Here is a 16,008-nt window from a genome sequence, read left to right as displayed (position 1 = left end):
AAGCTTTTTATGAGGTACATAGATAAACCTTCAGAACACACGTCAGGATTCACATTCTGCAGGAATTATGTAATTATGTAGTCATGAAACACCCTCGAGGAGGAAAGAAAAAAGAAAGAAAGAGAAAAACAGGGAGGCACGGTCAGATTTAGTCTTAACAATTACGAATAGGAGACATTATAGGCACAGCTATTTAGTAAAGAACTTAAAGAGAAAATGCTGAGAAGAGAGGGAGCAAGAAAAATCAGAAATTCATCACATCATTACATTGAGAAGAGTCACTCCTGTACATGCAGATTTAGTCCAGATTCAAAACCAACACATGTTGCTATTGCATCTATTGTTTCAGGAGCAGTTTGCCCATTGATTCTGTTTTCAGAACTCCCACTGCTGGCACTGAAAGTTCTGAGTCTGAAAACAACGTGTTCCTTAAACTTCACCTTTAAATGAAGGAAGAATTCCCACAGTAACAGAATTATTAGGATTATTAGAATTTTAGAATTATTTCCCTTTGAAAAATAGCCACATGGAATCATTTTACATAGATACATACAGTAGATTGATGTCCCATTACAATTCTTATGACAGATCAAACTCTGACTCCTACGGTCTGATACTATTATAGCAGAGCACCATGTTTCCTGAGACATAACAACACTAGCATGAGTTCTACTTACATATAGCCATAGGCAGAAAAGATGTGCTGAGATACTCTATAATATCCTTGTGCAGAAATGGTGGAAAGGTAGCTAGTGTTGAAATCATTGTATAGGGTAAAGTACTCAAAATATCATCATTGAGAAAAGGCAGTAAACATGTAGTAGTGTAAAAAATTGATTGCCCAAGATCTGTTGAACAAAAGGAAATAAATACAGAATCATTACAATGGAAAAATAATTATTGCTATGTATTTTTTTGTTTACAAAACTGTTTTCAAAAATTATATTTAAATTCAAGTTTTTCCCTCAAAGTAATTTGGGAAGTTTGTCACTACAGACAAGAGACTTCACCTATCATTTTTAAGCCCCTCCTAAAATCGAGGGAAACAGCTGTTGAAGGGTACTCAGAGGAGTTTGGTGGGAATAATAATACTACAGCCTGTAAAATCATTGATTAAAATCAATGTTGATTTTAATCATACAGTGATTAACATACATTTAAGTATTTAAGCCTACATTTAAGCAGAGATGTTATTAAAATCAGAATTTTATATGCACTTTGGTATTAAAAGGCTTGCTTTTGTAAAAAGCATTCTAGTCCTTATTAGCCATAGAAAAATAAGATTTTTATCTTCATTACCCTCAAGAGAGACACAAAGTACCCCCACACAGAGACTACAGGGAGTATTTTTTCAAACAACATTATTGAGACTATAGATCTTGTTTTCCTGGGAAGCCACTGAGGCCAGTTATAGCCCAGGCTTAAAAGGAAATAAATACTTATCAAGAACATCCATACTTAATGTAATTATATTACAACTCTTTGGAAAGGATACTTTAGAAATGTGCAACATTTCAAGATCCAAAGGGAGGGATAGGCTATTGTGTATCTGAGCACTGTAGAATCTTTATAACCTCTTTGAAATAAGGAACTGAGCTGAGTCAACGACCCTCCAAAAAAGGTTAGAGAACTCAATGAACCCCAAGTTTGAACCTGTACAATGATCTCAGATCATCCTCAGGCTTTTCCCCTGCATGAGAGGGATTAATTTTGTTACTCACACTGTAACCTTAAGTATGTTACACAGGACTTCAGGCTCATCTGTGTAACTAGGATAATTTAAAACTGCCTCTGTAAAGTGCTCAGAAATCTTTAGCTGCAAACATAATGAGTAAGAATTAAAATCAGCACTCCATTTCAGTGGTTCTGGCAAGTCTTCTGTGCAAGGGTCTAACCAGACCCTTAATGTTAATGAGTATTTCTCTCTTGCAATATATAGTTAATATATAGTTAAGCACTGAGAGTTTTGTATAACGTGATTGAACCAAAGCTCAGGACTGCCTGGCACACCCGGTTGTACTTACCCAAACAACACTGTTCTGATAAAAAAAACTTGTATTACTTTTAGTCAAATGCTAAGCTGAGGGAGAAATAAACAACAAGTTGTATTGCAAAATTTAAATCTTTATACACAGAACCATAGAAAACAGCAAGTCACCTTTCCTTGCCACAAGTATGAGTCAACCAAATTATTCCTGGCAGATATTTATCTAAACTGTTCTTTAAAATCTGCAAGACTGTTCACTCCTTCTCCTGGCAATTCATCCTAGTGCTTAACCAACTTTATCATAAAAAGGCCTTTTTTTAACACAACTTCCATCATTGCAGTTTAAGTCTATAAATTCTTATTCTAATCAACTGTAACCACAAATACTTTGGTTTAGTTTATTTCTCCTGGCAGCAACCTTTACATATTTGTATATGATTATCATGTCTTCCATTTTTTGTCTAAGCTAGACAAACCAAGTTATTTCCATTTTTTCTCACTGTTCACATTTCTAGACCTCCTATCATTCTTGTGTCTTTTTCCTGGACTCCTCCCAAATGGTCCCTGTCTTTCTTGAAGCCAGATGGACAAAACTGAAAATTGTACTCCAACTGAGAGAGTCAGAATAGGACTAGGGCTGTTAGAGTAATAAACAAAATGCTTTGGGTGTCTCCCACAGAAAACACCTATTTACATATTGCTAGAATAACATTAATATATTAGTCACTTACGGTCTACCTCTGACCTGCTGTAACACCCAGATCTCTGCAGGGCAGCTTTCAAGCTAGTATTTCCCTCATTTCACTTCTGCCTTTGATTTCTCCTGTTTAAACATAATATTTTCATTTCTTTAAAGATGTTTCAAAGTAGAATGCAATTTGCCAAGATTGTTTTGGATCAGTTATCTTGCACACAAAAGATGTTACTATCACCACCTTGATAACCCCCATAAATCAAAGTGCTCTCTAATTCCTATCAGTCAAGTATAAAAAAAATCAAATATTTAATAACACTAGAGCCAGCACAGACTCCTGTAACATTCCCACTTGGTATATCCTTCCAGCTGACAAGAGCCACTGGTAATTAGTCCTGGAGTGTTTTCCTCACTCAAATGGGGGCCATATGTCCCAGATTCCCTATTAGGATGTCAAGAGACACAGTAACAAAAGCCTGACTAAGGACAGGAAAACCCTGCCAGAAGACCCATTGTGCTGCAATAAAAATAAATTATGTTTGCTCAATGTTATTTGCTCTCTACAGGTCTCCACTGGTAGTTAATTATCACCATGCTATCTATTTAGAAAAAGATTCTTTTGATTATTAACTCCACCATTGCTAGAAATTGAAGCTAAGTCGACAAGTCTATAATTTGCTAGGAGACCTCTCTTGCAAGATGATACCATTTCCTAGCACAGTAGCCTTGGATTCATAGCATGCTGCTAACACCTCAAAAGGAATTCAGCATTTAACAGAAACAACAATCTTTCTATACTGAGCTACGTAAGTAATACACCCTGATATCATGGTGAAAATTAATATTTGGCTTATACAACATAGGGAAAACACTGGGCTCCTGAATCCCAGGATGGAAAACCACAGACTAACAAGCCAGACACAGGCAGAACTTCAGGTAAAACCATATAAATCCAACACAGTCATTAAAAAAATCTTGTGATTTAACCAATTCAAAACACAAGAAAATATGGCTGTTCTGTAAGTCAAACAGAGACAATGCTACACTTTTACCCAGGAATATTTAAAAGCCATCTCAAATCATGATTACCATGGGTTGTTTTTTCAATTAAATGTATACTGTATTCTATTTAGAGATGGACTTTCACCAAACACTCAATCTGCATATTTGTTACAGGCCAGATATACATCTACAAGCAATTTGTGCCTTTTTAAGAGAGCCACCCAAAAAAAAAAACAGTCTGAAAACATCTCAGCAGATTTAAATTCAAAAGCCAGGTTCTTTTAGGCCCATATGTATGGGGGTTTGCTACATACCATTGTATTTTAGTTACATACCACCAGCGTATCACTAAAAATCAGACAACCTCAGAATTCAAACCCAAATGCACGGGTAGCAAAATAACTTTTATTTAAGAAAGTCAAACCAAACACTTGGACATAAACACATCCCAGAAGTTTTGAACTCCAGATCCAGGTCAGCTTAGGCCCATCTCTTCTACTGCATTTATGGATTATTCATGGATTCACAGCACTGAAGTTAAGCGTACTGGAAGGGTTCAAGGGCCTGCTTACCATGTTGACCATGTTGTAGCAAGGGAACTAGATCCAGCAGTGTCACCAGTGTCACGTAAAGTCCTTGATAGTCCAAAGATGGGTAGTCTGATAACTGAGCATCACGACTTTGCTGGCCACGTTCAGATGGAGCATCTCGCAGGACGCTGTAAAGGAGGGAGCGAGTAACAGTAGGGTTGATGGAACTGACCTGTGGTCTTAGAGATGGGGTGAGTGGGAATGGCACAGGAAAAAGACACATGGTCATGGGCACTGTCAAATTGGAGGCATCTTGATTCTCCTTCTTCCCTGTGCGGGACAAAATGCTGTTGGGGGGACAAAGAAAAAAAAGAGACAACAAAGACACAAAGAACAGCACATTACATTGAAATGACACTATAAAACAAATAATAAAACACCAGATACATCCCACATAAGATGCAATTGCTACCAAAACTAGCGTGTCTACAAATCTATCAACTGTTCACTTTCATGCTTCAAGATTAAGAGAATTAAAAATTGACATCTAGGAAAATTTCATTGCATCTCATGTGTTATCTGGTTCATAAGGAGCAAAAATATAAAAATGCATGTTTCAGTGCCCTACCCATGTTTCACAGTTGAGAAAAATTCTGAAAATTCAAAGTGTTTGCTATGGAAAAATAGCTGTGTCAAAACAGGCTGGTATTTTGCTCTGAGATTTTAAGAGATTCGGTTTTCCCCCCCCTATAATCTTTTGAACCAACTGACTGAAAACATGCAAAATATAGGTGTGGCACTTGCAGAAACATGTTTTAGCAAAGAATAAACATGTGTGTTTGTTAAGATAGTCTTAAAAATCACATGTTTATTGCATTAAAATAATGTCTGTATGTGTATTATGATACTGTTTCATGACCACTCACTCAGTATCATTTGAGATAATGAAGTTTAAACAGGCACATGGATTTAGAAATAATATAATATTTCTAAAATGTTAACTAGACTACATTTGGAAAAGTTATAAAATAATATATAGTAGATGGTCTTTAGCATATGTTTGTGAGCTAATGATAATGGCTGTTTATGTGTGTTTTTAATTTTGCCCATGTTTAGGGAGGAGACATTTTACCTTATGAATACAAACACTCCTTGGGTAAATAGTTACCCTCAAAAATCTAAGGGCTAAGCAAGCAAGACCAATTATGTAACTGCAGATCAGACAGTATGTTACCATACATTCCTGCTGTTACTTACGTTATTATTCAACAAAACTCACTATAAACTAAAGGAGACATAATTTCAAAAAATGAAAAGGATTTAGTGGGAATCAAAATAGAGACTATACGTCAACCAGCTTGTTATGTCGTTTTAAGAATGTTGCAAACATGGTTGTAAACATGTTAAGCTTTTTTTAAAAAAAAAGAAAACCACTATTTTTAATAGAAATAAACTGTCACTTAAGCAGTGTTATATTTTAGTTAACAGGCAATTATAGGGTTAGTTCAAAATCTTCATATGTGCCTATAAAATATAATACACCTTTTAAATATATTAAACCCCACACAATGCCCTTTTTTTAAAAAAGTACATTTTGCACCTCTAAGTGGTTGGGATTTCCAAATGCAGTCGCTGTTGGTTTAACTCTGTTCCCAAAGTCAGTGTTAAAACTCACAAAAGACAAGCCAGTGATATTAAAATTTCCACTGACTAACGAAGACCAGAGTTATGTCAAGAGGGAACACTTCTGGAAACCTCTGTCCTCTTCAATAGTACAGAAATCCCTTTGTATTATCACCTTAGCACAGATATCTTACCTCACAAGTCAATTCAACAATTTACATAATTAAGCTAAACTCTTGCTAAGGTGCTTGTAAAACACAGGTAAATCAAGGCACTTTTATCTCATAAGAGAAGGTGTCATTCATTTGCCACAAAACACTTTTACTAGTACAGTTCTATGCCAAATGGCTACTAAGACATCACACTTGCAGTCAGATGACAGACATAGTCTGTTTTAAGAAACTACATATTTTTATGTTTTTTTTCTTTTTTATTGTGCCTTACATATCTGGCAGATTATTTTTATTTCTGTTACCCAATGTCCAGTAAAAGTGGTGAATGTCATAACTGCGTTTCTGAAATTGTACCAGAAAATCACCTAAGATTTAGTATGACTTTAAAAACAAATTCTCAGAGTGCTGATTCTTTTCATTTGTTTGATGTTCATTTGCCATACTTTGCAGCTCATGTTTAGAGATATGAAGGTGCTAAATTATATTCCTTCCCTGTCTACTAACAGATTATGCTCATCCCTTCACTTGCCAACATACCACTTCAAGCACACTTACTCCCAGAAAGGATAGTATTGTATTAATTAATCCTTGTTTTGCCAAGTGTATGGCAGTGACCAAGAGCTTACACTACAGGCTTCCCTTTCTTTTAACACAGAGCAAAGGTCCATCTATGGATTAGAGGCCAAAGTACACTGCCTTGTATCTTGATCAGGGTACCCTTCTGTTCAGTTCAGGAATAGCACTGAGATCATATCTAAATTCCAGCTGCAACCATGCCAAATTCAGATAAAACAAAAAAACTTTCAGACCCAGCTTTCTGCCTGTCCCATATGTTTTAAAAGCAACAAACAGAAGAACAAAAACTGAAAATCTAGGAAGTCCCCTAAGATCAAGATACAATGCTTACAGTTTGCTCCTGTTTCTGTTCAAACTAAGTACTGAAATCTTGGGAGTGTCTGCAAGCCATAACTTCACACTGAACTTGCTCTGTGACGAGTGACAAAGCTGCTAGGGCTTTTAAAAAAAATTTGTACATCTTTACTCCATGCTTACCTATCCCAAATGTACTGCCTTCCAGGAAAGTTTTCCTAAAATGGCTACAAGGGAATTGCACCTTGCCAAGGCAGCAAAACAAGTTTGACCCTTAATTAGCCACTGGGCGTTTATAACTAATTTATGTAAAACATTTTACTTAGAAATCCATATGGAGAATTTTCTCCAAGAAACTGTGAAAGAATGAACTGTTCTGCAAGATCTTTATTAAGTTGTAGATCATTCCTCAAATGAGGGAGAAAATACTGAAAATGAGCAGGGCATGAAACAAATTCATGCTGTAATGTAAAGAAATGCTTTTGCCCAAAGAGAAAATTAAGGAAGAACTAAAAGAATCAATGTGCTATGCATTGCTTATGGTGATTTTATGTGATGTTTGCTCATAGAAAAAAGGAATTTAATTTTCTCAGCCATTCCACATCTGTTCCCCCCACCCTTGAGCTTGTGATTTATTGAGGCTACGAACAGAGCACAGGGGCAAATTACTCCTTTGTGCAATCCAATTCTGCTAGCAGAATGACACCAGATATGAATGTGCTCCAAATCTAATCACTGTTCCTCCATTATTCCCTTGACTATATACGTTCATCAAGAAATCTTTATCCTAAAAAACTCAGCTGCAAAGATACAGATCAAACAGGAAAATAGTTTTTAAGTTATTCTAAAACAGTAGATGATGACAAGAAAACAATTCTGAAGACCAGATCCAAAATGTCCAGAGAATGATGGGCATTTTTGCTGCTGTTTGATCAGTATTCTTTTATCAGACTAGATTCGTTGCATATGCTCTGTCTCAAGCTAGAAAGATTATTCTCCACCATGTACTTCTACCATTGATATTAAACCTTGCACAATGGAGTCTCAGTGTAGGAGGCAGAAAGAAGACTCAGCATGCAAAATATTCAAAGAAATTTCCGAACATGCTCTTCAGAAAGGTTCTTAACCAATCTGTTTGGTTTTAGGGTAAATCTTGCAGAGATCTGCACACAGTGGGTGGAAGTTTCCTTCTTTCCATCTGCCACACTAAATACAAGGTGTGTTTTGTTTTGCTTTCTTACCCAGCTTCTTTCTTAGTAGCAGCAAGTGTATAAACTTATACTGGTTCAACAGTAGCACTCAGGCTTTGACCCACAGTTTAAATTACCCAGTTAAAGGGATTCAGGATGTGGATTTGACCTTCCCAAGTATGAGAACTCAGTTCACTTAAATTTAGATCCAAGTTCTAGCTTCAGTTTCTGGTGCCCTTTTAGTCCTGAGGCTGATCGGATCCCAGAGCATGAAGGACAAAGCCATTTGTGCAGACCTGCATATCAAGTCTGGGTATCACTTCTGCCCCATGAGGTTCAGCATTATGAACAAAAGGATTTTGGTTCAGTCCCATTCTGAACATTAAATGAAAACTAATGGCTCAGTTGTGCAGTTGCTGCCCTGATCTCTTATCTGATCTCAGAGCTGGCAAGTATAAAGCCTTTTCAGTAAGCCCAGAAACATCACTGCTCATGGAGTGTGAAGAATTTGTGACACAGGACACATCAGCTGTACTGCTTAGGTGAAGACAGTGGAGTGGTATAAAGACACTTCCTGTTAGCAGCAGACTCTAAATCCATCCTGTCCTTCTGCCCAAAAAGCAACGGATCTCATTCCAGCACTTGGTAGTTACAGCTAAGAGAGAAAATGTTCAGAACCAAGTCCAACGTTTTTGCTTTAACAGCTTAAAGGCTCGCAACATTTAAGCAGAGGCTGTTTTGTCATACATAACCTTATTTAAATGTAATTTAAGTGTGTGTCATGAAAATAATGCCTCAAAACAGCCTGATGTGGGAACAGAGCCACATTTAAGAACTATCATCAGTGGCTCTTGGAACGTTTTTCTCACATTCCTGCAATACGAGATAAAAATTTATTTATTAACCTTAAAAAAAAAAAAAGCCTTACTGGTTGTCATAAGTTACTTCAACACTCTAAATATGAGGGAACAAAATTTCACAGTGGTTAAACAATTATCTCAAAATTTTCTAGCAGGAAAGTCTGCAGTTTGCAGTGAACAGGTGTTCCACTGAAAATGAATATTCCTTTGTATCTTTCCTTCTTATAAACAAGAATTTTGGTACATTCCATGTGATTTAAACAAACACTGTGATGAACTGCCGTCATTCTTCCAAATTTAAATTCTTGGTTCTCAATTTGTATACATCATAGAGGTATGGGTACATTATGGGCTAACTGTATTTTGTTAATATTTGCTCATGAAATAAGGCAAAGAGCTGTATTTCCAAAATGGCAGCAAGGACAATCTTTCCAGGTATAAAACAGGCAGCTAAGCACAGAAATGCAGCTTTAACTGTATTTTCCTGGATGTGAAAACTAGTGCCAGCCAAAACCCAGGCAGACAAAATCACCCCTTTACTGTCAAAAGCCATTTTAAAAACAATTTAAAAATATTAATCCACTAGGTAGCACTGTGGAATGTATACAATTCCTAATTAAGTCTCACAATTTTTATCTCTTTTTGTCAAGGCAAGAGGTAGTATTTCCTATTCAAATTGCATTCTGTAGTCATCCAGTATTTAGTACTAGATATTATTACTGAATATTGGACTAAATCAAAATCCCGAGCCACAACAATCCTGACCTGTTGTTTCCATGCAAATCCAGATCTGTATACAAACACTGTGTCTACTTGCATTGTTATAAGGGACTGAACCAGAATCCAAACCTGGCAGCCAGCTGAACTATGGCACAGTAAGAACCTAGTTCTGCTCATCTGGCTCATTGCTCCAGGATCCTGAGGCACCACGACTCTGTAGGTCACAAATTCCTCTCCTCACAAGTTCAGCATGTTTGTGCATTCAGCTAAGTCTTAGGGCCAAGCAAATGTGTATCAACCAAGTTTATTTTAGAATCAGCCACTCAATAAGCAGCTCAACTGGGCAAATTGGGCAACAGCCACTGAAGAGACTAATTCACACCATTGCTTTCTTAAATTACGCTCTGACTCTTTCTGGCTGAGCATTGACCCATTAAATCTTGCAACTAATTCCAAGTCAATCAATACCCCCTAGAATTATTTAGCTCTTTTTTCTTCAAGAGCATTGGTTAAAACTTACCTCAATAACGTCTGAGAAAAGTATTTCAGAGTATTTGCAATGTCAGTTCCAGAGGGCACAGGGTAAATGTTGTGGAGAACCCGGTTGTGGTATTCTTGAAGGTAACGGATTTTGGAAGCAACTACATAAAAGACAAAAAAACAGACACAAAAACTTTCATTTAGGTTTTTCTGCAGACTCTGACAGAATTACATCTCTTTCTGATGTTTTTTTAATTTAAGAACTAAACTGTAAAAACCAAAAAGTCTCTACATTCCTTCTACCTTGATTGAAAAAAGTGAGAACACCAGTACAAGAGTGCCAAGGGGAAGGCATGGAAGTGAATGCCTGCATCTGTATTAGACCTACTTAGTGCTAGTAAATTAAAATAAAACCACCAATAAACCTGAAAAAAAGAAGAAAACAACCAATCTGCACTTCTGTGTCTCCAAGGATCTCAAGATTCACCTATAATGAATGAGTCATTGGATCACAGGAGGTTCATGTGAGACAGAAAAATAATTCTACTGCCAAAGCTCAGATATAAGCTAAGACTAGGGGAGCTTTAGGCCATAAATTTACTTTATGCAATGAACTGAAGATATGAGAAGATATGTGCTGTTTATTTAAGTGTCTTAGGAAATACAATCAAGCAGGGGAGGGAGTTTCAAAATGCACTAGGAGCTCTACACCAAAACTGTTTGTTTTAGAAATAATAGTGAGTTTATTTTCTAATAAGGAACCTTATTAAGTGTTGGAAAAAAGTGATTACTTGCCACAGCTGCAATGCTTTACATTGCCTACATGGCACAAGACTGCCCAGCAGCTGTTCACAGCATCACTCTGAAGACACAGAGTCAATGAAAGCAGAGCTGGCTGGGAACTCTTAGTCATGTTAGAAGTGCACCAAGACTGTGTAGTTAGGCAGTTAAAAGGGAAGATGCTTCTGAGTGTCCTCAACCCTTGAGCATATAGATTATGACAGTCTTTCACTATACCAAGATACACCTTGTTTCCCTACAGGGCTCCTTTGGAATAAAAGATAAATAGTTTTTCCTAAATGAGCAGTTAGTCAATACTTTGTTATATTCTCATTGTCAAATGGCATGTATTAAAGGATGAATACCATTAAGTCCTCCACTGAACTGAGGGGCACTAACTTCCTGAGAGACACCCCTACACCTTCTCACTGCTGCTGTATTTCAACAGTTGAGCATTCTGATTCTTTTCTGTATCATGGACAAGTTGAAGGAGAAGGGTGACATTGTATCCATATTACAGAAAAAGACTGAAGGACCAAGAGCAAACTGTCTATACCCACTGTTGGAGGCTCAGATTGAGATGCCGAGAGCCATTTTGCCAGTGAAGACTGCAGTGAGTACAGGACTTTCATACCCAGTAAACAAAAGCTGGGTGAGCATCTGTGAGCACTCAGTCACACTCACACCTCACAAATGAGATTTGACAATTTTAAGTCAGTTATCCATAAAATGAGGAACATTCAAATAATCCTTAAGTGAATAATACTGTTGGCTTGAGTGGCATGACAAGAAACCCAGTCTTCACCACTCAACTGCCTTAATCACGATCATCCTTTCCCTGTTTCCTGCTGTACTGACTGTACCCTCCCAGTTTCTGCAGCAAGTGAAGCTTCTACAGACAAAAGTCTCCCTCAGGAGATTATGCTGCTTCATCATAGGCAGAAAGCCCATCATGGAACTGAACAGGACTGGGGACTATGGGAAAACAGCAAGTAAAAAGGCATTCAGGGACATTGTCGTAATGCATATGCAAAAGTAATAAATTAAGGATGCATAAGCAACTTCTAATTATATTTCCTCACTTTTAAGTGGTTTACTTCACAAAATTATTTTAAGATTACATTAATGGATAATTAAAATCAATCACTACTTCTTTTCCCCCCAAACAAGTCTAAGTAGAAGTTTTGTCACATGGACTCAGATTGCCTCAGCATAGCTAGGAGCAAGATCAGTGCCTTTCAGGCCACCACATAGGCCTGTGCCACATGAACTGAACTTTGCAGGAGCTTATCCCTGCCTCTGTTACACCAGACATAACTATATTCATACACACCTCCCAAACCACTGGGATAAAGGAATTTTGTTGTTATGTGCTTCACTCCAGGTTACAGAAGCTTATTGCAGCAGTCCAAGATCTGACTTCTGCTCCTCAACCCATACCTTTTTCTTTCTGCCCACTATCTCAAGTTTCAGTCCCAGATTTGCAGGTCAGTTTACCAGATTATTTAAAGATATAATTTATTTTATTTTTTAACTGTCATGAAGACTCCTGTAAAAACTAATCTAGACTAGTACTTTATAAATACATTTTGTGATGCTAGTTTCTCTTGCCAGGAAAAAAAAAAAAAAAAAAAAAAAGGTATGAAGGCATATTTGCAAAGAAAACAGATGACATTTCACAATAACCAACAAAGAAAAATTCCCAGCAAGATGCACGTGTTGTCATGGCTGCCACGGTTTGCTGTCAGAGATATGTAAGTGAATTAACAAAAGGCCAAAGATTATGTCAGAATTCAAGTCTACATCTATTTCAGATAACTGTCTGCCTCCCTACAGCTACTTGCTTTAATTAAAAGGGTACAGGATATCTAGAATCACTTATTTTTAAGAAAAAAAGAAAATCTATTTATTTCCATTTATCAGCATTGTCACGCAATTCTACCAGGCAAAATAACAAAACAGAAAACTTATTTATAAAGCCTGAATATTAACATTAACTTTAGGCTAAAGGTTTTAACCTCACCTCTCAGTTTGGTATTCCAGAACACTGAAAATTTCAGCACAGCCTCCCAGAACACAAAGAACCTTCTGAAGGCAAGAGCAAAACTTGGCCACCTTTCAAGACACAGAAGTGTGTGAATGACCCCATTTTCTGAGTATCTGAGCCCTCATAGATACACTTCAAAAAGTTATGTGACTCTGTGGAATTACTTAGCCATTGCCATAGGGTCATCACATCAAACTTAAAACCAGTGCTTTGCTGGTTATCTCTTTAGGATCTACACAGACCTAACTAAACTACTGAGCCCCCTTCTAAGCACTGACCGAATCAAGAGTAAAACCATGAGCAGCCTTTAAGGATGGTCTTGGTTGCTCCACTGTGCTGGAGAAGGAAAGAGTGGGCATCAGGCATTCCCAGAACATTACTTACCACAACTAAACATCAGTTACTGCTGTTTAAGGTGAAAAAGTACTGATTTTCTTTGAATACAATAGAACACCTCAGGCATGCTCTGATAAGTCAAAAGACAAAAGTCACTGTCAATACTGCTGGTATGAGATACAAGACGTGTGTGGTCCCAAATAAAGAGAAACTTCTAGAGATGATTTCCCAAATTGCCAGAATTTTACCTGTTGTTCATACAACCTGCTAAAGAGCTGTAGGGTGACCACAGATTCCTGTTTAGACCAGTGCCTTTTTGCTCTTCTGTTCTCATCAGTCTCTTTCCTCATTCGTAGTTCATTGCTGCTGTTCTTGATAAACTGAGATTCATTATGATTTGTTACTCCTTCCCAAGACATTCTGGTTCTTGCCTGTCAGTCAATGAGGGCAGAAGCAACAGCAACAACAGCTGGGGTTTGAAAGTTTGCCTGATAGTGATGTATGCACATCAATATAATCCTTGTTGGAGTCCATCACCTTTTGTCAAAAATTGCAGGTGAGCGAATCTTGAAGTTTCGTAGAAACAAAGACATTTGGTTATGGCATAAGAACTAGTCAGAGGAGCAGCTTTGTTAAACAAAATACATTCAGTAGGTTAGAAAACACAGGATATGCCCATTAAGAAAATACTCTACCTGGAGCATCATGAAAAAGAACATTAGGAGGTGGAAAGATCTGACACCTGGACCCCAAGTAAACCTCAAAACAGAGAGCAAGAGGGACACGGCAAGGCAAGAACCAGTGTCTTGAACATTACAAGGTGATGAAAAGGAAAAACAGTTAAGGAGAAAAGAGGAAGAGAAGCTCAAACAGAGCAGACCAAAAGCATTAGGAATGGAGGAACTGAGAAGATAGAATAGAAAAGGAAAAAAATGTCAAAGACAGCATCACAACAAAAGGCAGCAGAAATTCTTCCGCGTGCCAGTGTGAAAGAAACATAACTAACGTATAAGTATCACAACAAAGAAACAATTACAGAACTCAGGTGAGAGATGGAGAAGGCAGAAAGAACAGTACAGTAAGGCAGCACAGAAAGGCAGTACAGATCCGAACACTGCACACTTAAGGGCTGCTGCACAGTTCGAATAATGTTTCTCTATGAGGCCAGAAGTGCATCTCTACAGCAATAAATTAGCATCCACATAATATTTTAATAGCAACATCATCCATCACTGTAAATAAGCAGCAAACAAAAAAATACAAGTATTATTTTCCTTGTATCAGTTCAGCACAGGCATATATAAATACAGGGATCCTTCCCCATGACCTGGAGGAAGGAGGCAGCAAGTCTCAGCACATCAAGTGTCAGATCACATCATGTCATCATGACAAACATTAATTCAAACTACTGGCTACAGACTGCCTGGTTCACAACAATAACACTGTATCAGCAGAGAAAACAGCTTTTATATGGGTGAAAAGCTCGACTACCCTGGTATTTTTCTTTAAGCCTCCCACCAGGGCTCCTGTGGATGCACTAGTTGTCACCAGCAGTAAAAACAGTGGGAACATCAGCAAGGCCCAGATGCTGATGTCCCAAACACCACATCATCTGATCTTGCTCCAATCGGATCTAGCTAACGTGGTGGTTATAACTCCTGTGGCCTTCTGTGAGGAGGTGCACCAGACCCGGGCAGGAGGCTTTCAGCACCTGGAAGGTCCTGCTTGGAAACTGGGGGCTGGTGGCAGGCAGCATGTAGGCAAGGCAGTAACACCTGGTCTGCGTTCGCCCAAAAGGTGAGCAGCACGGGCGAGAATGAGCGCACACCTCTCTCCTCACTCCGTCTCACAGCAAGACCACCCTCAAAATGGCAACACATGGGTCACCTCTGGTCCCTACAGTCGGATCCACCGTGGAGAGAAGGGTTAAGCTGGCGGTCTCAACTCTCCTCGCCTGACCCCTCATTTCCTCCCCGTAAGTCCCCGGCGCTGCCTCTGCACGAACGCACCCCCTGAAGGGCGCGATGCTCCGAGAGCCGCTGCCCCCCAGCGCCCGGCGGCGCCCGAGACAGAAGGAGCCAGAAGGGAGGCAGCTCTGCCTCCCCCGCCGCCAGCTGCTCTGCGGGCACCGCATAACGCTGCCCCGCCGGGGCGACCGACAGCCGGCACCAACGCCGCGCCATGCGCGGGCAGGCTCCGCCACCCGCTCCCCGCAGCCAGGCCCCGGCCCCGCCACTCACACTGCTCCGCCTTGGTGGACATGATGCTGCTGCTGCTGCTGCTGCCGCCGCCGCTGCCCGCTCAGCCGCCGCGGAGCGCTGCCCCCGGCCGGCGTGAAGGCGGCAGCGACCGCTCGGCTTCAGCAGCGGCACCGCTGCCGCAGGGCTGCGGAGCGGCGGGCGGGGCGGGGACGGGCTCTTAAAGGCAACGCGCGGCTGGCGGCCGCGGGAGGCTGCGGGGCACGGGCGGCCCGGGCAGGCGGGGAGACTGGAGCGGCCCGCCCGCCCAGAGCGCCCGCGGAGCAGCCGGGCCGGAGGATCTTGACGGGTACCCCCCGGGCCCCGGCGGTGCCCCTCGGGGCTTCAGGGGTGTCTGAGGCCGCTGCGGGAGATGGCGGAGCGCAGCCCTGGCCCGCAGCCCCGGCCCGCAGCCCCGCCGCTGCGGGGTGGTGCCAGGCGGGGAGCTGAGACCGGCCAGGGAGAGCGGCTGCGTTGCC

The 16,008-nt window shown here is 39.8% G+C and overlaps 1 protein-coding gene across 7 annotated transcripts in view; it reads right to left on the bottom strand.

Annotated features, from left to right (window-relative positions):
* UNC79 (unc-79 homolog, NALCN channel complex subunit) overlaps window positions 1-15,580 on the bottom strand; it is a 106,053-nt gene extending 90,473 nt beyond the window's left edge. For 4 of the 7 annotated variants that reach the window (XM_051621924.1, XM_051621925.1, XM_051621922.1 and 1 more), the window contains exons 1-4: window positions 15,533-15,554; window positions 10,170-10,290; window positions 4,256-4,560; window positions 678-848 (exon numbers count right to left, since the gene is read on the bottom strand). In XM_051621924.1, the coding sequence (XP_051477884.1) occupies window positions 678-848; window positions 4,256-4,560; window positions 10,170-10,290; window positions 15,533-15,554 (619 nt within the window). Of the gene's footprint in view, window positions 1-677; window positions 849-4,255; window positions 4,561-10,169; window positions 10,291-15,532 lie in introns of those variants that run through there. The other 3 variants (XM_051621927.1, XM_051621929.1, XM_051621926.1) reach the window with 3 other exon arrangements.
* Window positions 15,581-16,008: the final 428 nt, after the last annotated feature.

This window comes from Apus apus, chromosome 5 (genome assembly GCF_020740795.1).
Source record: "Apus apus isolate bApuApu2 chromosome 5, bApuApu2.pri.cur, whole genome shotgun sequence".
NCBI lineage: Eukaryota > Metazoa > Chordata > Aves > Apodiformes > Apodidae > Apus > Apus apus.
Note: the sequence above shows the minus strand (reverse complement) of the source record. Positions and strands in the feature narration are given on the sequence as shown.